General features: G+C 29.7%; 3 protein-coding genes across 3 annotated transcripts; 2 read left to right on the top strand and 1 right to left on the bottom strand.

The window, feature by feature from the left end:
- Positions 1-1,187: 1,187 nt before the first annotated feature.
- On the top strand, positions 1,188-3,636 carry LOC137826629 (putative leucine-rich repeat receptor-like protein kinase At5g63930). The gene is made up of 2 exons (XM_068632681.2): positions 1,188-3,056; positions 3,224-3,636. Exons 1-2 carry the CDS (start codon positions 1,220-1,222, stop codon positions 3,583-3,585), a joined length of 2,199 nt encoding a protein of 732 aa, XP_068488782.1. The 5' UTR covers positions 1,188-1,219; the 3' UTR covers positions 3,586-3,636.
- Positions 3,637-11,291: 7,655 nt separating this feature from the next.
- LOC137825999 (beta-glucuronosyltransferase GlcAT14A) lies at positions 11,292-14,439 on the bottom strand. Its single transcript, XM_068631833.2, has 4 exons — positions 13,645-14,439; positions 13,488-13,563; positions 12,557-12,672; positions 11,292-11,994 (listed from the first exon to the last, which is right to left on the bottom strand). The coding sequence occupies exons 1-4, from the start codon at positions 14,228-14,230 to the stop codon at positions 11,480-11,482; spliced, it is 1,293 nt and encodes a 430-aa protein (XP_068487934.1). The 5' UTR covers positions 14,231-14,439; the 3' UTR covers positions 11,292-11,479.
- An 880-nt stretch (positions 14,440-15,319) lies between these two features.
- On the top strand, positions 15,320-17,661 carry LOC137826000 (uncharacterized). The gene is made up of 3 exons (XM_068631836.2): positions 15,320-15,995; positions 16,794-17,082; positions 17,403-17,661. The coding sequence occupies exons 1-3, from the start codon at positions 15,420-15,422 to the stop codon at positions 17,405-17,407; spliced, it is 870 nt and encodes a 289-aa protein (XP_068487937.1). The 5' UTR covers positions 15,320-15,419; the 3' UTR covers positions 17,408-17,661.
- Positions 17,662-27,158: the final 9,497 nt, after the last annotated feature.

The following is a 27,158-nucleotide window of genomic DNA, read 5'->3' as shown; positions in this document are numbered from 1 at the left end:
CATGTCATTCTTCTCCTTTTGAGACATAGATGTTGAAATGTTCACCTCACCCTTGAGAGCATCAACACATCCTTGTTGTATTAAGATTGTTTCCATCTTGATTCTCCATAATCCAAAGTTGTTAACCCCAAAAAAACTTCTCAGTGTCAAATTTGGTGGTCATATTTTCTACTTATTGGCTTTTTTTCCTTATTCCCAAAAACGATATCAATTATTGGATTCTCAACAATAAAAAAATAAAAAACACAAGAACAATATTGAAATAAATTTTTTATTAAAATTAGAAGATTTTATACATAAAATCTAATCATACTTCATTTATACCTAAAAAATCTCTATACATAGAATCTAAATTTAGAAAATAACACCATCTATGGGACGTGTTTGTGAGAGGATAGGCAACAACGCAGAAATGGTTGCATTCAAATATTCAAAGTTCACTCCGCGTGGGCACCGTCTATGGGGCCAAAACGTTGTGGAATTCTTTGCACCATCATACCTATTAATTACCATAACATGCTACAAAATCAACATCTCATCAATTTTCCACTCATGATTTTGAATATTATTCAAACTCTTCGTAGTCTCAAACTTTCACTTTATCAGCCAAAATTTTCCCAACCTATTTATAAAAGCTATTATAAAAATGTAGAAAATTTACTAAAACTGTATCCTAGCAAAAAAGAGTTTTGTGAAAAGAAAGTGATGTCATACTAATATAGGCTACAATTACATTTTATCTTAATTAGTATATACAGTAAATTAGCATAATATCATTTACTTATTATTACTTTTATTATATTTATTATTAGGTACAATTACCTTTTTACAGATTATAAGAAAGAAATATTTGAAATTGTGTAGAGCCAGAGGTACCTATTATTCACTTTGTTTATGGTAATAAAAATTAAAATAATAACGTTATAAAAAGAATACTCAATATTAATGATTATATTATACAATAAAAGACATAAAAGTAAATCAGGTAATATAATTAACACACAAAGATTAGTAAAAGGCAAAAAAAATATCTAGATTAGACTATCTAAGTCAAGCAATGCCGTGAGATGCATGCATAGCGTCAATGGGGGGCAAAAGGCTTGTGGAATTTCTATGTTTATGGCTCTTTTATTCAACTTGGGTTATGACAGTATAAGAATCAGCAGCTACCATACTACTCTCTCATCATTAACATTCCTTCTATTACCTCTTTTTGCAGATGATGCACTTTTTTAATTCCAATTTCTATGGTATGTCCTTTCTTCTTATTTATGTTTTGCTTTTTTTGAGCTCTGTTTGGGAGTTAGGATCCGCGTCTACACCATCGCAGCTTCAATTGGAAGCAAACGCTATAATCAATAGTGGATGGTGGAATCTCTCCTCCTCAGATTCACATAATATCTGTTCATTGATTCATGGTATACATTGCAATGATGATGGAAGTGTAATTCGTATCAAATATTTGTGTTTCAAAGGACGGATTCAATTAGCAACACTAAACCTCTCTGCTTTCAAGAATTTAGAATTCTTTGAGGTCGCCTACTGTCTAGGAGGGACTATTCCACCTGAAATTGGTACTCTTTCCAAACTCACTTATCTTGAATTATCCTTCAATGCTCTCCAAGGTGAAATACCTTTCTCAATAGGAAGTCTTTCTAAACTTATTTTTCTTGATCTATCCCACAATTCTCTTCATGACGAAATACCTTTTACAATAGAAAATCTTTCCAAACTCACTCATCTTAATTTATACCACAATTCTCTTCAAGGTAAAATACCTTCCACAATAGGAAACATTTCCAAACTCACTTATCTTGATTTATCATACAATTCTCTTCAAGGTGAAATACCTAGCACAATAAAAAATCTAACTCAACTATGGAGCCTAGTAATCTCTAATAACTACATAGAAGGCTCCATTCCTTTTGAATTGTCATTCTTGCGAAATCTTAGTGATGTAGATCTATCTTACAATAAAATCAATGGAACCTTATCCTTTTCACTTTCAAACCTCACCAACCTTCAAAATCTAGATGTTTCACATAATCTACTCACCGATTCCCTAAAACCCTTCGCAGGAAGAGATTTTTCATTCTTAGAAAGTCTAGATCTAAGCTACAATAATCTTACCGGTCTGCCTCTAGTTTTGAATTCCCATGATGTGGACATTTCCTTCAATAATTTGAAGGGTTCCATTCCAGAAGGTTTAAATCCATATGCGCTAAAAGGAAACAAGGGTGTATGCAGTGACAATTTAAATATACAAATAAAATACCAATTTCAACCTTGTTCAGTCCGCCACAAGAAACTAACACTAAATTGGAATCATAATCAGAATCAGTTGGTCATAATTCTTTTGATCACCATTTTTTTAACCATGGCCTTCATACTATATTTATATACGAGGCTCAATCGTGTTGCAATAAAGAAAAAACATGCAAGGTTAACAGAAACGTCTAAGAATGGGGACTTGTTCTGCATATGGAACTATGACGGAAGCATAGCCTATGAAGACATCATTACAGCAACTGAAGACTTTGACATCAAATATTGTATCGGAACAGGTGCGTACGGGAGTGTTTATAGGGCTGAACTACCAAGTGGTAAGATTGTTGCAGTGAAAAAACTCCATGGCTTTGAAGCAGAGGTCCCCACATTTGATGGGAGTTTCAAAAACGAAGTCAAAGTATTGTCAGAAATAAAACACCGACATATCGTCAAGCTCCACGGATTCTACTTTCACAAAAGAATTGTGTTTTTGATCTATGAGTACATGGAAAAAGGAAGCATGCTTTCTATCTTGTTTGATGACATGGGAGCAATGGAATTGGATTGGATAAAGAGGGTTAACACCGTGAAAGGCACTGCACATGCTCTCTCATATCTTCATCATGATTGTGTCCCTCCAATAGTGCATAGAGACGTATCAACAAGCAATGTTTTGCTTAACTCCAATTGGGAACCTACTGTTTCTGACTTTGGTACAGCTCGATTTCTGAACCTTGATTCATCCAATCAAACTATAGTTGTTGGAACCATTGGATACATAGCTCCAGGTAAATTATTCATATTTTTCTCTAGTTTTGTTTGTTTATATATTTGTGATTTAATGCAAATCAGGCCTAATGAAAATACATACAAGAAGCATATGGAGTAGTTTTTTACATTTTTATTTTCAGTTATTTTCCTTTGAATGTTTGATTGTAATGTTGAAAATATGCAGAGCTTGCGTATACAACGGTTGTGAATGAAAAGTGTGATGTGTATAGTTTCGGAGTGGTGGCACTGGAAACTTTGATGGGAAAACATCCTAAGAATATACTCTCATCACTTCAAACAACTTCTACAGTATGTGAAATATTGGACCAACGTCTTCCACACCCAACCGTTTCAGTTTTACAAGACATAGTTGTTGTTGCCATTGTGGCCTTTGCATGCTTAAATCCAAATCCTTGCTCTCGTCCAACAATGAAATGCATCTCTCAATGTTTTCTTACTCGGCTCACACCATTCAACATTCCTTTACATCATATTTCATTGCAGCAACTTATGAGTCAAGAACTCACTCACTACTTAAAATTGTGAACATTGTGAAATCTTTAGTTCAACTTTCAATAAAGATTTTGTAGTTGTTTATCATACAAAACTTTTTCAAATTATGTTTTTTTAAGTTCAAATTATGTTCTTTTTAAGTTAAATTGTATTTCATTTTATAAATTAGTTACATATTAGTTAAATTGTAAATTAGTTACAAAGCTTTAGTACAAATTTACAATGTCTAACACAAGTTGTTTTTATCGTGGTGATTAAAACAATTGTTATATGATAACAAAATACTATCTAAAGTATGCTATGTCTTTGCTGCTGATTAAAAAAAGGTATGTTAAGTGACATTGAAAACACAACATAATAATTATAATAGGAATAGTAATAACAAAATATCAGAATTATGAATTTATAAGTAATTATTGTCCAAAATTCATAAGTCTCTTATTAAATAGTAATTTATATATTTTTTGTTATTCCATTTAACAGTATGAATTCATAAAATTTCAAACAGTTTTAAGATAAATCTAAGCGTGTATTCATTACTTACGAAAAAACTGAATATATTTAGATCTATCCATTTATATAATAACTTCCTCACTGTTATGCCTTTTTTCTTTCTTTCAGTTTCTTAATATTTTTAAGTTGGATAAACAATGATTCTTTCTTAAATTAAAGAAGCTTAAAGTTAAACTTGTTTCTAAAATACACCATCATTATCAATATTATTGGAATAAAAATCCAAGATGTAATCATATTTTTTTCCTTAATAACATAAACTTCACCGTTTTAATATTTTATAAAAAAATATATATACTCAAGACAAGTTGCAATATGAACTCTCTATAACTCATATGCTTTAGGTGGCAAAAGGACTTCGCAAAAGTTTAATAAATCGGGTTGATGTTTCCAACATAAGAGTCCACTTTGCTTCGTCACGCTTAACTCACCAAACTGTCAAGTCAAATATATGGAATAGGCTTGTCAGATAGCCTGCTTTTAATAATTAAAAATTAAAATAAAAACTAGTTAAAAAGATTAATTTTTTAAGAAATATCAACACACATATTTTTTTTTACTTTTAGAAATACATAATTCCTGATTTTTCATTCTGAATAAAAATATTATCGGACTCAGATAAAAAAAATATAATTTTTTCAAAAAAGTTACAGATTTTTTTAAAAATAAATATTAAAAAAACTACATTTGGTTTGTACATCTAATTAAATTATCGTCTTACGTCCTATAGATAACCGATTTTCGAATTCCAAATCTAATTTTGTAAACATTTTTTTTATACAATAAACTATGATAACAACTCTTTTATTTTCCAATTTTGTCATTCCCTCCTTATTTCAGTTGTGTAGTTCAATATTGGGAAGTGAAGTTATGTTGGATATTTTTTATTCGGTCCTTGAGAAGTATGACAAAAGTGTTAAATTAAGATGATTAATTATCTAAAACATGATATGTAACGGTTCTTGTAAAAGATTTACAAACTGTTCTCCTTTTCAAAAAAACACTCCACTTACGATTAAGATGTGTATATGCAAGGTACTCCGATGTTAAAGTCAAAATTAATTTTATATAATTGTATTTTTTTAGATAATATAGTCAAACGAGTATGAAGAATAAAAAAAGAATAATAGGAGAGATTATTAATAAGAGTATCATAGTTAATTCTAAATTTGTTTTTATTTTATTAGTAAATGGTTTAACTTAAAACCAATGGAAATATGGTGAAAGATGCATATAATTATTTATGTATAACTATCAAATCGGTTAAAATTTCCATAAATATTGGTTTATATAAACATTATTGTGTTACACGTTTTGAATTGCCGTTTCTTTATTTGTTTTTTTTTATTTGTTACCTTTATCGTATTGTAGGAATTTATTTGTGATTTACCTTTTCTCTTACTAATGTAAGATAGAAAAAGTTACAAGAGTTGTTATCCCAGTAGAATTTTTATTGAAGATTGTCATGGTCACATTTCATGGGGACGTTAACGATATAGTGGAAGCAATTAGAAAAATTGCCATGGTTTGATTGGAAATTTTATACAAAATTAACTAAGTAAAAATAGAAATAATTATAAACTTAATTATTGATTTAAAAAAGACGAAAAACATTTATAAAGTTAACTATGTATCATGTTTTGTTTTGCATATATAGCAAAGATGAAAAGGTCTAATTCATTGATTTTGAATTGTTCTGTAGTTGAATCATAGAATCTTCCAACTCGTAATTGAATAGGACATTGTTGAATCATTCAATCGCATAGGTCAATTCTTCAATTAACCGATTAACGTGGAAAAATATAAGTTAATTTGTTTTAGGTGGTGAAACTAACTATTAGTGATTCTAATTTGTTTATAATTTGTTAGGTTTCTGATTCTTGGAACTGGATGTAATGAAGTTGAAGACCATAATACACTTTTTGAGTTTTCAATGTGTTTATGATTTTAAATGTTATCTTTCTCGAAGAAAAATTTATCTGATAAAAAATTTAATTTATTATTATTTGAGGTGTGAGTGTCTAACTAAGATGTATAACACACATAAATTATGAGTCGAGCTTCTTCATATAGTTGATTTTAACGATGAAAGTCACAGCATCCGAATATTTTATTAGATAATTAAACATATTTAAATTATTGCATTGAGAAACTAACTAAGGAATTAAGATTTAATAATTGAAGTTAGAATCTTACTTGTTCTGAGATTCCGATTTGAATAACTTAGTGGGTGGATGTTATTTTAGGTACATAAACTACATTAGGTTATTTTCTTTGAAAATTTCTTCCTCTATTATATAAATTTGAACTTACACTTAAGATTTCTTACTTGACTTTTCAGTAAAATAATAAAAAGGTATTCACGAAATGGTAAAAATATCTTAAATAAAAGAAAGTACAAATAAAAAATATATTTATAACTTTTTTTTAATAATACATTTCCATATTTAATTTTTCAGAAAACATTTATGAATTTTGAAAAAGAATTTCTAGAATTTATTTATAGATTGTATTCTAGATTTTCTTTTCTGAAATGAATTTTTTTATTCTTGATTTACCTTTTCATAATGATATTTTGCTTTTCAAATTGTATTTTTTTTAATTTTGGATTTTCAAATTCATAATACAAAATAATTTTAAAATTTTTGAAAGGTGACCGAGTGTAGATTCAAAATGGTATGATGAAGTAAGAATTTGCCATTTTCTTTCTACACTTTCATGATTTTTATCATACACTCTCATAAAAGTGTTAAAAGTATCTAAATTTCTATATTTTAGATGCTAAGATTTAGAACTATATTTCAAAATACAAAATTCAGATATTTGTATTTGAAAATAGATTATGAAGTGGATTTGAAAAAAAATTATGAAGTGTGTGATTTGAAAATGATTACAGATTATGAAATATATTTCAACTTCCTAGATTATGTAATTTAAAATGAATTTTTATATTATAAAAATATATTTTGAGTTATAAAATCTAGTAATATAACTCATAAATATATTTTATATCATAATTTTTTTCACGTGGTATAATTTAAGATCTATTTTTTAATTTTAATTATACAATTTAAAATAAATTTTTAAATTGTAGAGTTTTAAATATTTCTAATACATAGACAATTTATACTTTTTTTTCTATAAGTGTAAATTCATATATTTTTTATACATGAACAATTTAGATTTTTTTCTTCTATAAGTGTAGAAAGAAAATGAAAGTATGGGATTGGTAAAAGTATTTGTCACTACATTAATGTCTAGTTGATATATGGTGTAGAGGTTTCCTAAAGTCCATTTGAAAGTTTCTTTTTTAATTTTTAGTCATTAATGCATTTTTGTTGTCTTTAAAGTATTATTAAAATACCAAAAATATTTTACCACTCTATCTTTAAATTTCAACTTTTTCTTCAATTGAGTGAACTGTACTATCCCAATTTAAATCAATTTGTTTGTTTTCAAACATTATAGTTAATGGTTTTTTTTTTTTTATGTTTACACATATCTCTTAGAAAATGATAAAAACTCACTTGTTAGTTGTGCAATTGGGTATTTGCAATTGCTACCACTTGTCGACATTGGACCCAGCAAGCATGTGTACACAAAAAGTGAAAGAAAGAGGACAATGACACCAAAACAACATCTAACCTTGCTAATGAAAAATAAATAAGATAATATATTTAATTCGCATGATAAATTTTAATTAGAAAAAATATAGGAAAAAGAGAAGAAACCATTTATCCCATTAGGATGATTTTCTTACACCTACATGGTTGTAATATATTAGTGAGTTGAAAAGTTTTACATATTAAAGTTAGAATAAATAACCAGTTTTCTATTTATTTATTTATTTGTTTAGTACATATATGTCTCTATTGGTCAGCAACACAAGTCCAGAAGAGTTGACCGGCGTTGCCAAAAGCCTTTACACAAACCCCATACGTATGCAACTTTGGTGACGTCATATTATTATTATTATTATTATTATATTCAAAAAATATTTTATTATATTAATTAAGAAAAAATAAGAAAAAAAATAAAATTAAAAATCATGTGACTATTACTTTTCAAAAAAGAATATATTTAATTATTTTGAAATAAAGAAATGTAATTCAATTATTTATTTTATTAAATTAATTAATTAATTAAATAAATAAAATTATTCAATTAAAATATAATACCAACAAAATTATTATGTATATTATCTTTATATAATGATATAAATAATTATTAAAATAAAAAATTGTCAAATCATAAAAATTTCATAAAAATAAATATAAATATTTTGTAGATAAATTTTGTTATGGGTAATTACTTCAATTTATAAAAATGACTATAGATTATTTATTATTATATTATACTATATTGTATTATATTATGTTTATAATTAGCATACTTTTCTATGATAGTAGCTAGTAGTACAAGTACCCCTCAATTTGATAATTAATTATGTGAAGACAAAAGGTCAACATTTTGAATTTTTCAATTCTCATTGACCCGTGACTAGGTCTGTGTAAAGAAAACAATAATTCTATTTCCATCAGTTGTGATGTGTGAGAAATCGATCAACCATAACGAATTGCGAATTAGACCATTCAAAACTTTGGCTTAATATTATTCCGTTCTTTATCATCATAACAATATGTTTTATCTTTTACTTCTAATAATTTCAATTCAAAATATATAAAAAATAGAAATATTTGTATAAAAACTTATAAGGTGAAATCATCACTACACAATAGCTCAATAAACTTTTATTAAAATATATTTTAATACTTTATTAAAAAGTGAATTTTTAATTTAATCTTATAAAATAATATTTCTATTTATTTATATATTATAAAATATATTTTTTTAGTCAATATAGAATTTTAAACAAATAGTATAATTTTTTTCCGTTTTAGAAAAACACTTAGAGATTGGTTTCAATTGAAGCCTTCAAGTTTTGACTTGTCAAAACCATTTGTTGGTGTACCCCGCCAAAGTTAATAGCAACTTTATGAGCAATTAGTATGGGTTGAGAACTATGTGTCTGCAATATCTATATATTCTTCATCTTCTGGCAATGGAGTTTGTAGATTCAGAAGAGAAAGAAAGAGAGAAAATAAGAGGTTGAGGAAGTCTTGTCGCAGGAGAGATGACATTGTACATGCACTGTAAACTTGCATTGTAATTAACCAATGTCATTCTCATGTGACACGATTCCCTTCAATCACTTTCTCATAATAATCTCTTTATTATGCCATTTCTGTTTCTGTTTCTTGTGAACTTGTGAGGGATCATCAAAGTGTTCGCTACCTAATCCAAGGTAAAAGTTAGCAACTGTGTTTTGCTTTTCTGCACTATGTTTCTGTGTTAGTAGAACATTATTAATGTATTGGGATACTCTTTTTGGGTAATATTTCATGTCTTTATTTTATTATTAATTATATTTTAACTTTTATAACTGTCCTACCTATACAATAGAAAGAAAATAAAATAACAGTGAATATAAAGTATCTATTAATTAAAAATGATTGTACATGCTTCTACTACTTCACAATAAGTTATAGTTTTTATAACATAAAGTTCTAACCTGTATTACTCTTTCAACATTATTTTCATTGAATTATATCTTGCACTTCAAATGTAAAAATAATAATGCATATGTTTTATTTAAATAAATATATAAATTAACATAAATATTAAACTTTAACTAGATAACATAATGGAAAATATAAACACGGTAATTTATGTGTATTCTTTAGTATTGCTAAAAAAATCAGAATAAAAAATAGTTACTTGTAGAACAATAATGGCCCAATTGTTATTTCTGAAAATTGGGCTCATTTGAGTGCCACACATTCCACTGCTTCAATTATTAAATTGTTTAGGACTTTTTTTTTATTCAATTCATAGGTGGAGTTATTAAACTAAAAAAAGATAAAACTACGATTAGATAAACTTAGTTAAATAAATTTATTCATGAAAACTTGTACAAAAAAAATTAATATTTTTTTATAAATTAAAATTTAAAATTGAATATTTAAAAGAATTTCTACACATTAACTTATATATAAATTCATTTTAATTTATAAAATTCATTTTTTATTTTTTTATTAGAAGCCTTTTTACAGAAAAGTGTCAGTCCTGAAACAAAAATCACTTCCCCGTTTCCAACTGAGTTTTACTATAATTTTGTAAAAGTATATGACTGGGAAAACACCCTCAACTATTTTACTAAAAAAAGTGTTTGATGGATTTACAGTTATATTCTAATTAAAAAATTCAAAACTAGTTTGATCCCTTAATTATATTATTCCTATAGGAATATAGTTCACCACGTGTAATCGGTGGTCGCCGATGTTGGTTATTTTTTGGGTAGGATTTTCTCACTTTAAGGTTATTCTGCTCCAACCATAAAGGAGAATTTCGCTTGTGGATGATATAGGAAGTCCATTTCTGGTTACTTTATATGGGTTGGGATACCCCTGAAGTATTCCCTTTAATTTTATTTATTCTTTGCTGATAAAAAAAAAAATATATAGGAATATAGGTTTCTAAATAAAAGAAAATTTAATCAATTTTTTAACTGAGTCTAAGATTTCCAAAAAAATCGCAAGTTGTTATCCTTTGATAGTTTTAAGTGGCTATAAACTAAACTCAGCACCTATACTTTTAGTTCACAAGTTCAATTAAAAAAATAATTCAAAAACTTACTTGAAAAAATCCAATAAACTAGGAACCAATCGAGTAATTTAAACAAAAACAAATTATAAAACTAGAAAGTGAAGTACCCTGTGTCTTGTGTCAGTGCTGTATCTAACATGTACCAAACCCTTTGGATTTATTACAACTAAGGCATTTTGTTCTGTGTTTCTCTATATTTTTTTAAATAAAAACAAAATAAAAGGAAAAGAAAATAGATAAAAAAACTAGACCTGTAAAACTCAACCATCAAGCATCAACTTACTCATTCTCAGTTGTATGCAACACCTACAAGGCTACAACCTTCAGCACGTGTTGTTCATTACTGAAGCAAAGTAAAAAAGAAAGAATAAGCATATATGTATATATCTCGCATAGGTCAGATTTCAGCTCTCACCTTCTACACACCTACACACTACCTCACACCAAAGTGAAGTAACATGCACCAAACATTATTCAGTGGTTCCATGGTCAGTTGTTTCACTCATGTCACAAAATTGCAGAATGTGATCCAGCTCTGCTGTCAATATCATGCCACCAGATAGCCTCAATTCTTGTCAATATATAAAAAAATCGAGTTTGTGCTTTACACTCGCAATATTTACATTTCCTACTGAAAAGGTACAAGAATTCATCGATGAGGTTAACTAAATATAGAGAGAAAAAAAACTGAAGCAAGTGGCAAGCGACATAATCTCTAGAAATCACTGCTGTTGGCAGTAGGTTTTTGTCATGCACACTGTTTTGGTCGAAAATTTTCATCAGACATCATCGAATTGATCAAAGTTTGAAGCCTTTCAGAACCTGGGCCAGGCCTAAGGACAGTAGTATTACCAACTACAGAACAAGGATCGCTCCCATTCTCCCTGCTTCCTATGCACCAGCCACCAGGAACAACCATCCCAGGACCTCTAGACAATAGCTCTGCATCGATTTTGTCCAATACTGGATCATCTCCGTGGAACTTCCTCGCGAAGGGGGCGTTGCTGTCAACCATTCTGCTCATCTCATCGACAGAAAGGTAGTGGGGATGTTGCCTGGGAGGATTGTCCCAAGAAATGAAGTGAAGATCACTATTAACGGTTGTGTTCTTGAACTCTTGAGCATTACAAATGACAGTGTGGAAGTACCCTTCAGGGGAAGATACGAAATTTGTGTAGTACATGAGAACAGTACGAGGTAGGTTGTCCCATCCCCATATACAGTAATCAATGAAAGATCTTGACAGTACCATCCAAGCCGAACCTAACATGAGAAAAAAGATTTAGGCAATCATATATGAGTAGGTTCTCGAGCACATAACCTGGACTTTAATATAATTTTAAATCTTTTTGGGAAATCTCATTTCTCAAATTTTTCTACCAATTCATACATTATCCTATGTCTTCTTATCCAACAAAGGAAGTCCATCCAATGGCACAGCAATCACCTAAAAACTATAGCAACTAAAGCTTTCTTCCCAACAAAAACCAAATAAACTCTTAAGCTCCAATAACTTAATTAATCCCAGTAAGTCCAAACCAAAACCGTTCTTCTGATGAAGAAAGCCCTGACTCCCTATAACCCATAAAACTAAAACAGCAACCCACAAGCTAGAACATATGATTGAATTCACAGTCACAATTTTGCTGCAATTATTGTCATGGTAGAAAATTGCAAACAAATGCAGCCACAATTATGATCACATTGTGATTGTAAAGAGTCCAAAAAGCTTGACGTCACGGCCAGATGCAGACCAATTTATAAAACGTTTGCAACTCATATAAAAGCCAGAGAGCAAAAATAGACATAACAAATGGATGAGCACCTGTGAAAAGTTTGAAGGCCGTTGGTCTACTTCTCCTCTGCGTTATCCAAAACACATCTTGCTTCTTAGTCATATACAACGCCGGATCAATAATTATAGGCCTTGCCCGTTGATGACTACAAATAAGCATAACAAAGCTTTAAAACGTATTCATATAGTTTCACACGAAAAACAATTTATTATTAAAATTATACTTAATTGTATTTTCAGTTCCTGGAATATGTGATTGTGCTATGTGTGTGTCCTACATTCCAATTACAATGTAGTGTCTTTCACATTTTCTTCCATTCACAATCAGGTTCTTCTATCCACATTGCATCCAATTCAGATAAAATTATAACTTAAGCAAATGGAATCAAGCATCTATGCACAATCAGCACATAAAAATAATAGTTCGTAATTGGATGAAAACGTTTGAATCATCTCACCGCAGAATATTTACTCCTGTAAATAAATGAAACTCAAAGGACCTCATTGATGCAATAAGAACTTGAAAGATCAAAATGTACATAAACACTACTTCATACTAAATATGCAGTCAAGTAATAGAAAAGATGTTTAATTACTCATCTAGTTTCTATATATTAAAAAAAAAAACTCTTAATCCCTACCCTATATTAAAAAACATCCCTTTTAACCCCCACTAAGGAATCAGGAGTTGTTACTGTTCCCTGGATTATTTACAAGGATTATTATAGTTCTAATTTCTGCTACTTTAACTTGTGCTTATACAGGTGAATGAATGCGTATAATAGAACATGGAATGATTGAAAAGTTGTGTGTAATAGTGTGAAAGGACTAAAAAGATTAAAAATTGTATGTTTATGAACTAAAAAGGAATGTTTTTTGGTATAAATACAAAAAAGGTATTATCTAACTGTAAGGAGAAAATTAAAAAAAGGGGAGAATGCAGTTGATTGAGTATACTCACTCTTTCCACCCAATGTCACTTGTATGATCAATGAAATTAAGATCGCGCGGCAAATGCGACAAGGCGTGCAGCAGATCTACCCAATCAAAATAAAAAAACCATTCCGTTAAAAAAAGAAGAAGCATAGCAATAATAGAAAGAGTTTGAAGTGACGAACCGTCTTGGGTAACGAGGGGGTAATCGGAGGCGCTGAGGTTGATGAACCAATCCCAGTGATGGGTGTCGGAGAGGGCGATGGCGGCGGCGTGGAGGGTGTTGGCGACCATGGTGGGGCCGCGGTAGGTGACGAGGTTGGCTTTGGAGACAAGGCGGACGTTGCGGAAGTGTCGGAAGGTGGGGTGGCGGTCGAGGTGGGTGGCGAGGAGGTGGCGCTCCTCGGGGGAGGAATGGCGGTCGAGGTGGAGGATGTAGCGGTTGCGGGGATGGTAGAGGGCGGATAGGGTGCGGAGGAGGGCGGGGGCGTCGCCGGCGGAGGCGGAGATGAGGTAGGCGAGGACGGGGGGGAGAGGGGAGGGGGGAGGGAGGGGGAGAGGGTGAAGCTTGGACTCGACGAAGGGGGATGGCGGAGAGATGACGGCGGAGAGAGGGAAGGGGAAGATGAGGGTGGCGTCGGGGAATGTTAGTCTGAGGGCGAAGAGGAGGATGAAGTTGAGGGAGAGGAAGGAGACAATGGTGATTACTGGGACAATGCACTTTCGTTGTTGTTGTTGATGATTGTGGTAATAATGTTTTAGTTTCTTCATGGTTTGGGTTTGGGAATTGTGATTTGTTTGTCAGAGATTACTGAAGTGAGTCTGTGTTTTGTTTTGTATTTCCTGATTGGAAGGAGAAGGAAGAAGGAAGAGAGAAGAAAGAATGTTGGTGAGTGATGAGAGAGGGTGAGTCACCACCACCTTCACTTCTTCTTGATGATGAAGAGATGGTAGATGGACGAGTTGGGTTGGATAGTTACTTCCACAACTTTATTCATCTTTTTAATTTAACTATTTCTAGAATTACAAAACACCATAACAGAATTTTTTAACTCAAAATACACTACATAATTTATTAAATACATTGAAATAAAATTAAAAACTAGGAATTTGGTCTAAAATTACCCCTGTTTTTTTTTTTAGATTACCGCATTGTTAACGTGAAGTATCTTTATTTTTTCTATAATATATACAAAAAAGACGTGCGGTTTGCTATTTAGGTGTCTCATTTGGTAAGTGATCCATTAACTGGTGTTGGTGATCAAACTTCTAAGGATAGTTATATTTTTGTTATTATTATTTTCCTACACACACTATGTTTTGTTATTAATGTCAATTACTTTTCAGATTCATTGCAATTATTTTTAGTAATACTTCAAAACTTAACTTCTTTCATATCAAGTCACACAAACATTAACCACTTAGTTTAGAAAGGAACTTGAGTGTTTCATCTTAGTATAATACTTTTTTAAGACAAAAAAACGGGTTTTGATTTAAAAAAACATATATCTTATATATTTTCTATTATGATACATTTTCAGGTTTCCTAACGTTGAAATCTAGATATTTTCTATTATGACACATTAACTGTTTTTATTTAGAAAAATACAGGGCGTCGGTTTGGTGCCACACAAAATTGAAAACAGTTCACCAAATAATTGATAATTTTTAAAGTTCAAGTCATCCAAAATAGTTGATATTTTAAAAGTTTTATGTGGTGGTTGAGTTAGTGATGATAATCCAAGTAATGAAAACTATTTTTTTCATAACCAATCATTTAGTTTCGTTCATAATTAACATGCAAAACAAACACCCTAAAACTCCTTTTAATTTGCATCACTTATTTACGCCCAAACCTATTAATACCAAACTCCACAGTGGCCAAACAAATTAAACTTGTGATTTCCCCTCTTGAATTCATAGTTGTTTTGGCAAATCATCTGTGAGATTTGGTTTTGACATGGAGTTCTTCGAAAAGGCAGAAGTGGTGCGTCTAAGGAGCCACCATAACAAATATTTGTTGGCAGACGATGACAAAGAGGGTGTTTTCCAAGATCGAAATGGGACATACAAAAATGCTAAATGGAGCGTGGAGATCGTGGAGGGTACGAACTTGATAAGACTAAAGAGTTGCTATGAAAAATACTTAACAGCCTCCAACAAGCCATTTCTATTAGGTGCCACAGGGATGAAAGTGGTGCAGACCCTTCCCACAAGGTTAAACTCGTCTTTGAGTTGGGAACCCATAAGACAAGGTGCACAATTGAGGCTTAGGACTCGTTATGGACAATTTCTACGTGCCAACAAAGGCTTACCACCGTGGAGACACTCCATCACCCACGATGTTCCACATCGATCATCATCGGCAAATTGGATTCTGTGGAATGTGGACCTTGTGCAGCTTCGACTAACCCCTCCCAAACCAATTACTACACACCCTTCAGAGGATCCTACAGAATCTCCTTCTCATTCTCCACCATTTCAAGATGATGCCTCCTTTAGTATATATCTCAAGTCTCCTCATCTACTAACTAAGGTTAGATAATATCATTCTCATTCATATGCAATTCCAACACATAACACATTAGCTTGGAGATCCTACATCAACTATAGATTATAATATTTCATAGTATATATGTGGGTGCAAATCTCACCTTATAAACCGGTTTTATGAAGTTGAGTTAGGTTTAAAGTCCACTTCATAATGTGGTATCAGAGTCATTTCGAATCTATCATAACGAGTGTTTGTTGGGTTTATCAGGTCACCCGTTATCGGATCACCCATAATATATAGTCTCACACACGAGTTGACAATCTCGGCGTAAGAGAGTGTTAGAGATCCTACATTGACTAGAGATTAGAACATTTCATAATATATATATGGGTGCAAACCTCACCTTATAAACCAGTTTTATGAGGTTGAGTTAGATTCAAAGTTCATTTCATAATATAGTATCAGAGTCATTTCGAATCTATCCTAACGAGTGTTTGTTGGGTTTATCAAACTGTCCGTTATCGGACCATCCATAATATATAGTATCACATACGAGTTGACAATCTCAACGTGAGAGAGTGTTAAAGATCCTATATTTACTAGAGATCAAAATATTTTATAATATATATGTGGGTGGAAAACTCATCTTATAAGACGGTTTTATGAGATTGAGCTAGGCTTTAAAGTTCACTTTTAATAACATGAATCATATTATTGTCAAACCTCCTATTAAATGCAAAAAAAAAAAAACAAATAATTTTATGTGCATATGGTGATTTAGAACTAGGAGCCATGGATTAAATTGTAGTATCCTTCTTACATGGGTTCCTTTTTATGCAGGATGAAGATTCAGAGGAGACTGGGACACCATTTAAAGATGGAAGGATTATATTTTATAATGTGGATGATGAACATGGGAATGTTTCTAATCAAAGTGAAGAAAAGTTCTTCACATTCCAAGGAAGTAGTGTGGAGGATTTGAAGGAGAAGTTAAAGGAAGAGACAGGGTATGATGAGATTGATGTGTGTTGCCGCAACCCATTCAATGCTGAACTTTATCCCCTTCGTTTACAATTACCTCCCAACAACACTGACATGCACATTGTTGTCATTACTCCTTCCTATAATGGTCAGCATTTTTTCTATCTCTTCTGCAGAATTTAGCAATATTTCGTAAACTATGGATCACAAATGTTGTTTCCTTGATGAACCAAACACATACTTTACTCAAAACTTTAGATTGCATTTGCAAGATTTTGCCAACCTTCTTAAAAGATTCACCATCTAATTGATTGCTTATTTTTAAAGTTTAGTGATAATGCGGGTTAACAAAATTACTTATATGATTGGGTAGTAGTATAAAATTGTTTTATATTGTTGATACTATTATTTAATTACTTTTACATGCATGTACATTCTTATTTTATTATACTAACTTTTGTCTACTAGCATAAACAATCAATGAAGATGTTGACAATCACAAGTTCATCCATTGTTGGAAATGCTTCATGAGAAGAAGGGTTCGACTCAAAATCCATGTTTTTACTTCAACACATAGAAGATGAAAACATAGAAAGCAAAAAAGAAAAACGGCTAGACGTTATAGAAACACCATGAAGAAGTAATGTTATTTTCCAAACTTAGTATTTCTTTTATGTATTTACAACTTTGGAATTCAATATTCTTTGTTCTGTAATCTGTAATTTTCTTCCTCACGCATATCAAATTATTGTAACATTGTAAATGATTTTTCTTTTAATGTACAAAAGATAATTTCAAACTATTATCTCATTTTTAAAATCAACTTCTTTTATATTCAATAATTCCTTCTTTTGTTGAATTTAAAGTAATTAAAAATGTCATATAAACTTATTTTTCTCTGGATTTTCCTTAATAGTAAACAAAATTGATGTATTTAGTTGCCTATTTTGTACCAGATAGATGTTATTTTGTACAAAGACAACGATGAACAAGGATTCTAAGATCTTATGCATGTTATTCAAATCCTCCATCATTAAGAAGTCATTTTATATAATAGAGATGCTCGTAACTTACTCTTAAACATATCTTCTTTATAAACTATAAAAGTTGAAATAAGATCCACTATAATATGCATAACACACATTTTCTTAAAAAATTCAATTAAATATATATATATATATATATATATATATATATATATATATATATATTAGTTCAAAATCATTTTTTTTATGTCAATTATTTGAATTGTGTTATTTTGATAATTGATGTAGATGCACACCTTCATACCTTCCTTATGCACCTCCATATATTAATTGTGAAAAATCAAATTTTTTAAAAAAAATTTAAATAATCCTAAATAAAGCATAAAACATAACTTCATATTTTTAATAACCTTAGTTGCACCTATATACTCCATATCCTTTCAGTTGCAACACTTTCATTCTTCTCAAACCGCAGTGTTTGAGAGAAAAGTTTTATAATATGAGTGTGTATTTGAGAGTTGTCAAGAATATTCGTTATATTTGACATTTCCCAATGTAAAAATAATTTTTTTTTAGTTGTGTACTTCATATTTGCACCTTGCTAGTTTTTTTTTCTTCAGAGTTTTATAACTTCCAAAAAAATGAAAAAAAAATAAGCTAACGAAAAAAGAATCACCACAAGCAAAAGCATCACAAAACTTACTTCAACCACAAACATTCACCACCAGCTATCATAAGCAACCACCACTTCAAAATGAAGAAGAATACACCACACCCTCCACCATACTCAGAAGAGTATTGTTGAAATTAAAAAATATATGGAAGTGTAGGAGGAAAGTATGAAGGTGCAAGGAGAATTTATCAAAATAATTTATTAGTTATGATCATGAACAAACATAGAATGAAACATACAAAGCAAAACTTTTCACATTGGATACCATCTTACTTTAACAACAAAATGTCATATAATTAACTATGCACTATAAAAATACTTGTATTACTTGTAAACTTATGATCATCTTTTCACTACAATAAAATCATTAAATAAAAACTAATTTCAGAGACAAAAAATAATTAGTTGTTATAGTCACTAAATTAGAGATCATTTTAGAGACTAAAAAAATTATTGGTTTCTAAATTAGTTTTTATTATGGATAAATAGTTTCCAAATTGGTATCTAATTACCTACCAAAATTTTAACTACTAATTAACTTTGGTTTCCAAAATGGTCTCTAATTTAGTGACTATAACAACTAATTATTTTTTTTATAAAATTAGTTTTTATTTAATAATTTTCTTGTAGTGTTTAATATTGACATATCAAATATACTAATATCAGCCTATATAATTTTTTTTTTTACAAAATGTAAGCATATATACCAATTAAGCAAGTTTAAAAATACTTATTTTAGCTTTAGAGTTATTTTATTTGTTCTTTTAATAAAGGTAATTTCAAGAAAGTATAAAAAAAAGTGAAACATTTTTAAATTATTTACTGAAAAATGGAAATTATTTGTTAGTTTAATTACAGTTATTAAAAGAAAATTATATTTCAAAGATAGTTATGATTTCATTTTCTTAAAATAGTTAAAGTGGTTTCTCAAATAATCACAAACAAATTGACTTTTCAGACAGCCTAATCTAAAAAATTAACACGAAAAAAAAAACAAAAAACACTTATGATATTTCTTTCAAATTAGAAGAAGTCACAGTGAAGTATGAGATCTCTAGAAAGAAAGAATCCTTCTTATTTCTTAACCCACGGCACCCTGATTTTTTTTTTTCTACACACGTACTGAACTTGAGGAAAAGATTGGTCGGACAAATTCTTCCTACACCCAATATTTTTGAACCTACACCCAACATAATTTTAAAATCCCAAAATATCCTTTATTTTGGAAATGAAAATCCAGTTGAAAACAATTCAATATGAAAAAGTAGATTTAGAAGAGCTTTTTGTGTTCCGGAAATAAAATTCCAGAAAAAAAAATCAAAAGTCCATTCCGAATAAGAAAATTCGTAATACAAAAAATAATATATTAAGGGCATTTTCACTGGAATGGGTGTAGTGATATGGTGCAGGAAGCAATTGTCTGGGTCCTGATATTGAAACCCAATAATTTGGCCCATTAAACATCAATACAACATCGACTCCTTTATTCTCTATCCCCATGTTTTAAACATGCATCCTTGTAGATTTCTCAATTCCAAATTTATTCTTATGAGAATAAATTAGGAGGTGATGGTTGATAGTGGTGACTATTGCGGTTGGTGGTTGATGGTGTTGAGCTATGATTGACGGTGAATGTTTGGTTTTTGTTTTGAAGCTTTAGTTGTGAAATGCACAATCAATCAGGTGAACTCTTTTACAATTTGAAACATTATAAATTAAATTTGTATATTTTCATGATTGAATTTTGGAATGCACAATTCATAAGAGAAATGTGTATTTTGGATGATACATTTCCAAATACATTTTATTTATTTTAGATTGTATAATTGGAATTAAAAAAATAACATTTATTTAATTTTTTTTGTTTTTTTAATACAAAATTTGATGGATTTAGTAGTGGTTGTTGAATATAAGGAAGAAATCTCATCTTTGGAGAAAGAGTCTAATGAAGTAGATAAGTTGTTTGATATGAATGAGTCTTTTGTGGCATCTAAATATGAAGTGGTTGGAGGAGACTCTGTTCGACCATGAGGTTAGTGTAATTGCATTCATTTGTAAAAAATGTGTGGCATGACATATACTTAAATTGTAATATATTTGTGCACGTATTTGGTACACGAGATAACCTACTTCAATGGGACATAAGATAGCCTTTGAACTAGGTTTTGTAGTTGTCATTTCAAGGTCTGACAAAGCAAATATAGACAAAAGGGAATGAAGACGTATGTGTTGATAGGTTGTGGAAGAAGTGATAAGTATAGAAAATACAAAAAATGATTTGATACTTACTATAACTAGTACTATAAAAGGTGATTGTCCTTTTAAATTTTGGGGGCAAACTAGTTCGCAAAAGAGAAGATTGGATATTGATAATGTGTGGAAGTCATAAAGATCAATTGGTCGATACATTGGTTGATCACTCTTATGTTGACAAATTCAAACTAACGGAACATTTCATGTTTATTGATATGAGTAAGAGTTTAGTAAAGTCAACAAACATATTACTTACTTTGAAATATAAGAATAAATATGTAAACTTACACTTTTATCAATTAAAAAAATATAATTTCAATCACAACCATCACATCATTTACAAGTTTTCATAATTTTTTCCTACATTTTTTACTCTATTTATCTGAAATCCAAACAACTTCAATTTCTTCCAACTTTTCCTACAAATCTTTTAAATACATTCTTTCAAATTAACTCCCTATCTAAACAAAACAATTCATATATGATGTGATCTTCTGCGGGTAGGTCAAACTCCTATTCAATAGCAAGTTGCCAACTAAAATTTCAACCACAAATTTTTCCTCCTTTTTAAAGGTCAATATAATAGCATAAAACAAAACAAAATGAGATCAACGTATTAAGATGTGATCTAAAACAATAAAAAAAGGTTTCTTTTAAGATACAAACTATACACAAATGGAGCATTAGCAACTCCCACTGACGATTACGACACCAAGCATTTATGAAAAAAGAAGAAGTATTCTATTATAAAGTTGTTCCAATGATCCATATGTTTTACACATGAAAGTGTTTTGACTCTATCCACTCTTATCCTCTTTCACAGGTCCATCTTTCCACTTTCCTTGGTGAAGGAAGAAGAGTAGTTAGCGAAATGATTTGTTGCTGGAGCCACAGGCACTATTATTATAGTTTAGTACCACTTTGTTGTTGAAAAAAAGTGGAAACTCACTCATTGTATGCTTGATATATTCTTAATGGCATGCTATATCTTTTTTGTTCTTTTCTTACGTTTATGAAAACAAGTTTATTTATAGTGTCTGTATTAATATGACAATCAACATTATCTACTTTTCAAAAAGTTTGTATTGGTATAAACCGAACGATCATTCTAGTAATTAATAGTTCTTTAGGTTCATTTTCTTAACGGAAACATCATCATCTACTTTTCTTTTAATAGCTAATAAGATTTTATTTCTGACTTTAAACAGCAAATAAGAGTTTACTCCTGATTTGTTTTCCTACCGACTATTTATATAACCAATTTGGATTTGAATAAGAGACTCTGGAAATCAGTAATTTCATTATAAATCATCCCTAAATTTAACTTTAAAATGGGGGAGCGTTTTTATCCTTATAGTTGTTACAGAGGAACTAGAGAAAAAATTCAATATATTAATATATACCGCTCTCAAGCTCTATCAGTATAGGAGAAATAGTTTTGTCAAGTTTGAGGACATTTTACTTGCATATTTGACATGTTATCAAAAAAAATAAAATAATAATAATATATATATATATATATATATAACAAGTCACTTTAGTAAATATATTTATTATTTGTATTGTATCACTTATGGTGTGAATGTAAAGGCATACATTATAAGAGTTCCAATAAATTGATTTTTTTTATATAATTTTTATCAATTAAGTTTAGAGACTAAATTAAAATTTAAATTAAAAATAACTAAATATTAGTTGTTAATTTTTAAAATAGATTTAATATAACTATTAACTTATTCAATAATAATAGAAGAATATGTTCAAAGACTAACAATCCTCATTTTAAAATAGTTTCTAAATCAAATACTTGAATTTTTTTTGGGTAACTCAATTCTTTTAATGAATTATATTATAATATCTCTTATTCTCCTAATTTAAACAAAATTTGAAAATTCTAATTAAAATTAATTCGTTACTAAAATGTATCTTATTTGATCATTGTGGAGGCAGCAGTGATGGTTGGACCGGCCAGACCATCACAGGTTTCTCTTTGGAAGATTTTGATGCAGGGTGGACTTTTAGCAGTGAACTTAGACTGGGGTGCAGGGAAAAAGGGAAGCAGAATGGAAGGAGCAGGTGACATAGCTTTATGTGAAGCTGGAAGTAGGCACTAGTCTTCTGTACCCATCTAAGACAGGCACCAACTATCAACTTTCTTATGCAATATATGAATGTAGAACCTTGCAGAATTTGTGTGCTTTATGCTGGAGCATGAATTAATTTTTGGCACAGTAACCCCATTTGTGGCTCAGTGATGTATTGGGTTGGTTGCCTTAAGTATATACATGAATCATATGCCGCAGAGGTTTTAAAAATCAAAAGGAAGTGAAGGATTAGGAGCATGATAAGGGATTTGCTGATGTCCTCTTGCCGTCTTTGAAGGAGGGGTGATGATACTACAAGTTAAAACTTGAGCATTTCAGTCTTGGAAGCTTGAATGTAGTAAAAGTTGCTGTATTAAAGATGGAAGCTTGAATGTAGTAAAAGTTGCAGTATTAAAGATGGAAGCTTTGAATGTAGAGTACTGCAGAATCTGCTTCTTTTTGTAGTATAAAATGTGCATTATCTCTGTTATTGTGTGTCACGGGCATCACGGCTCCTATGCAGGTTGGAGACTTCCTTGGTGGAATTGGTTAAGGTGTTGGGTCTAAATTTGAGGACTAACTTCCTATTCCATCCAAAGTTCTTGCTGCCAGATTTATGATATTTGCTGTATAATGGTTTCTTTTAGTTTATATGTTGCACACTGCAGGAAAGTGCACATTATCCACATATAGTAGTCTTTATTCCCTCAGTCTGCAGTCACAATACATCCAAACAAGGACAGTTTTTTGCCTATTGATTTGCAGCATGTTCCATGAATAATATTTGCATTTGAGATTCTTTGATTGCTTTTCATTCCTCTTCTGAATATCTTCTGGAAAAAGCTGAAGCATATTCTGCTTTAAGAAAATAAGCTTTTTTACTGACTATATTTGATTTGTATGTCACATAAATTATACAAATAATCAAACCGCAATAGTTTACTAATATCTATCAAAATATTGAAAGAAATGTTAATGTAATATGAGAATAATTATATGCTACCTTCTTCACATTCCCCTTCTAAAGGAAATCAATCTAACAAATTTGGTATAACAGAAGAAAAAAAATAAAAAGATTTAGAAAGTTAAAAATACACTTATAAAGTATACAATAAAAAAATTGAGAAAGTAAAAATAAAATTAATACAATATTAATTTTATTAAAATCAATAATATTAGTTTATTACCAAAAAAGACGAACTCAAATGTTAAAACATGATAAAAGGAGAAATATTAGTTTAATGAAACAAAGTATAAAAAAAGCTTCTAATTCTCTCTTTTTAGGTTTCTTTTTACTTAAACTAAACTAATTTTAAAAATATTTCCACTGTTGTTTATTTTAATTATAGAAAGTTTTGATTTCTTAAAATATTAATTTGAATTATGTGTGTAAATATGAGCAATTATATATATATATATATATATAAAGAAAAAAAATGGTGTTTACATATTTTATTCTTCTCTCATGAATTTTCATTGGGATGAAGAATTGGTGGTTTATATGAGGAAGAGGTTTTTGTGGCTTGGATAAATGGAAGGGGTGAGATGTGTATGGATCAAAACCCATAGACAGTGTATTTCATCACTTCTATTAAACAAAGTTATGATGATTTGAAAGTGGATTCTTTTTCTTATATCAAGAATTTTATTTTTTCTTAGCAACTTGTTTATACTTTACTTTGACTTTTGTTAGATTGGCAACATCTTTCATGAGGTTAACGATGAGATTGTGGTAGGTGGTGTGTCCAAGGATTCAGGTAATTAGCATGCCTGTTATGGCTTTTTGGAGACGCAAGAAACCCTTTCAAAATGAACATGCAGAAAATATCTCACCTCACATATTGTTAATGCAAATAGGGAAGAGAAAGAGATAGGTTGAGTGAGTGAGACTTGTTTTCTCTTTTGCTTCATCTAAAATTTTGAGATAACCATCAATTTAAATTTCAATTACACTATATTAATACCTCAAACATTAGGAACATTTTCACTTCATTCTTAAAATATAAATAAACTCATTTAAAACCAAAAGTCATCCAAATCAATATCGGGTCCAATGTGAAGTATTTATTGATTTTATTAATTATTAATCTCTATTAACAAATTAATTATTCAATTTTAATATTTTTTTTTAATTACATGTGTACTGGTACGATCGATCGGGTCCCCAAATCCGACCAACTCGTAAACCAAACCCTAACCCAAACAATAAGGTCGACCACGTTGCACATGCAGTCGACCGACATTCAGTGCTCAAGTCAAAGGTTGACCGGATTAGTGAGACTAATCCAAGGTTAAGAGTGACCTAACTCAACCCTAATCGCAAACCAACTCCTTAATCTGGCCCAACAACAAGGGCCCGTCAAGGTAATATAAATATCACGCATTCCAAGAAGAAAAGTACGTCATTATCCACAGTGTTCTGACAACCAAACGTTATTACCCCACTGACTTGAGCGTTGGAGTGTCATCTGCAGGTACCATACCCACCTGAGGAGCTGCACGGCGAGAAAGAGGCAAGATAAGGAGTGTTGAATGTGAGAAAACCGACCGAATAGCACCCGAAGTCAATCATTCTCCATGTCTCCAAATCCGTTCGAGAACAACATGTCTGAGTTTTTAATCATATTATTGAATAATTAATTTGAGTAGTAAAATCCAATTCCTATTATGATAAAAACACATAATTAAAATAATAAATATAAATTATTCCTAACAAATAACATATTTCACTCTCTATTTTATTTTTTAAAAAATTTAAACAATTTTAGTTTTTATTATCTTTCGTTTCTTGTTTTACTTCCCTATTTTTCATTATTCAATCAAAGCAATAATTTCACTGTCACTGATAAGATAATCTCAATATACTTTTTAAAAGAGAGACTCCATCTTTGTTCCTTTTGACAATCCATCTATCTGTTTAGTTGCTTTAATTATTAGTGGGTCATTAATGGTAAACACTGTTCCTTCCTAGAAAAAATTGTTTCACCTTTTTGCCCTTGATTTAAGATATTTATGTGAATACTAGAACTAAAAGTGTTGTTTACTTATCAGAATTGGGTTGAACCAGACTTTTTACTATAATATGAATTGTTACGAATCTTTATCAATTTATTGCTCCAAATTGGAGGGTGTAAAGTAAACAAATTTATTTTTACTGTAACAAATAAATGCGAAAATATTAAATATGCTTACATGTATAGTGAATTAGGAAATATTTCCTGTATTTTACAGGTTTTTTTTATTAAGATGAATTTTAAAATAAAAATATTGAATATCCTAAAATACTAAAATATTTTAAAAATATGTAAAGTTCATTCTTTAAAATACTTAATTGATTTTAATATACTACTAAAATAAAGATTTAAAAGAAAGATTCAAACACTTTTAAAAGACATTTTAAGCAAAATTAATTAAGATAAAAAAATGAAACTTATTCACAAACACATAAACCAGCTATTTTGGAGTATTTAAACCAACTCAATTAAGTTTGTTTAAATTCAATAACTTCTTACTAAAACTTTCTAACAATCTCTAAAGATACCAAAACAATAGAAATATTTTTAACATATATTTTGGTATGTACTATAGTCTCATATTATTTATTTATATCGTTTCGGAACACATATAATTAATAACAATTAAGATTATTATTCTATTCAAACTCTCATAATACAAAAAAAAATCCAATAAATTCTAATAAAAACTTAAATACTAGCTTAATTCCTATAGGAATCAAGTGTGGAAGAATGAAAAACGTATATAAATTAATATTTAAATAAAAGGTTAAAAGAAGAAAAAAAAACGAGATGGGCGGGGCAAACCAGACCATTCTACATTGTCATTTATAATTTTTTTTTAAATATTTTAATTTAAAATCACAACTTTTAATCTATTATTTCGGTACTTGTTTGTGCTTTCTTAAATAAGTGTTTATCCAATAAAATACATTTTTTTTTCTTCATATATTTCTCTAATCTGTGAATCTTAAAAATAAGCAGTTATTTATTTAAAACATACGACTTACTTTAAATTTAAGCAAGATGTTCTGTCTCATTTTAACCTTACACTAGATAATATATATATATATATATATATATATATATATATATATATATATATAATGTAGGTGTTGACCACGTGAGGAAACTGAGTTGAATAAGTTTGTAAGGTTCACAATCAAGTTTTGACAATTTTATACAACTTTATTTTTAATAATAAGATATTATAT

Source organism: Phaseolus vulgaris, chromosome 8 (genome assembly GCF_051622355.1).
Source record: "Phaseolus vulgaris cultivar YP4 chromosome 8, ASM5162235v1, whole genome shotgun sequence".
NCBI classification, from domain to species: Eukaryota; Viridiplantae; Streptophyta; class Magnoliopsida; order Fabales; family Fabaceae; genus Phaseolus; species Phaseolus vulgaris.
Note: the sequence above shows the minus strand (reverse complement) of the source record. Positions and strands in the feature narration are given on the sequence as shown.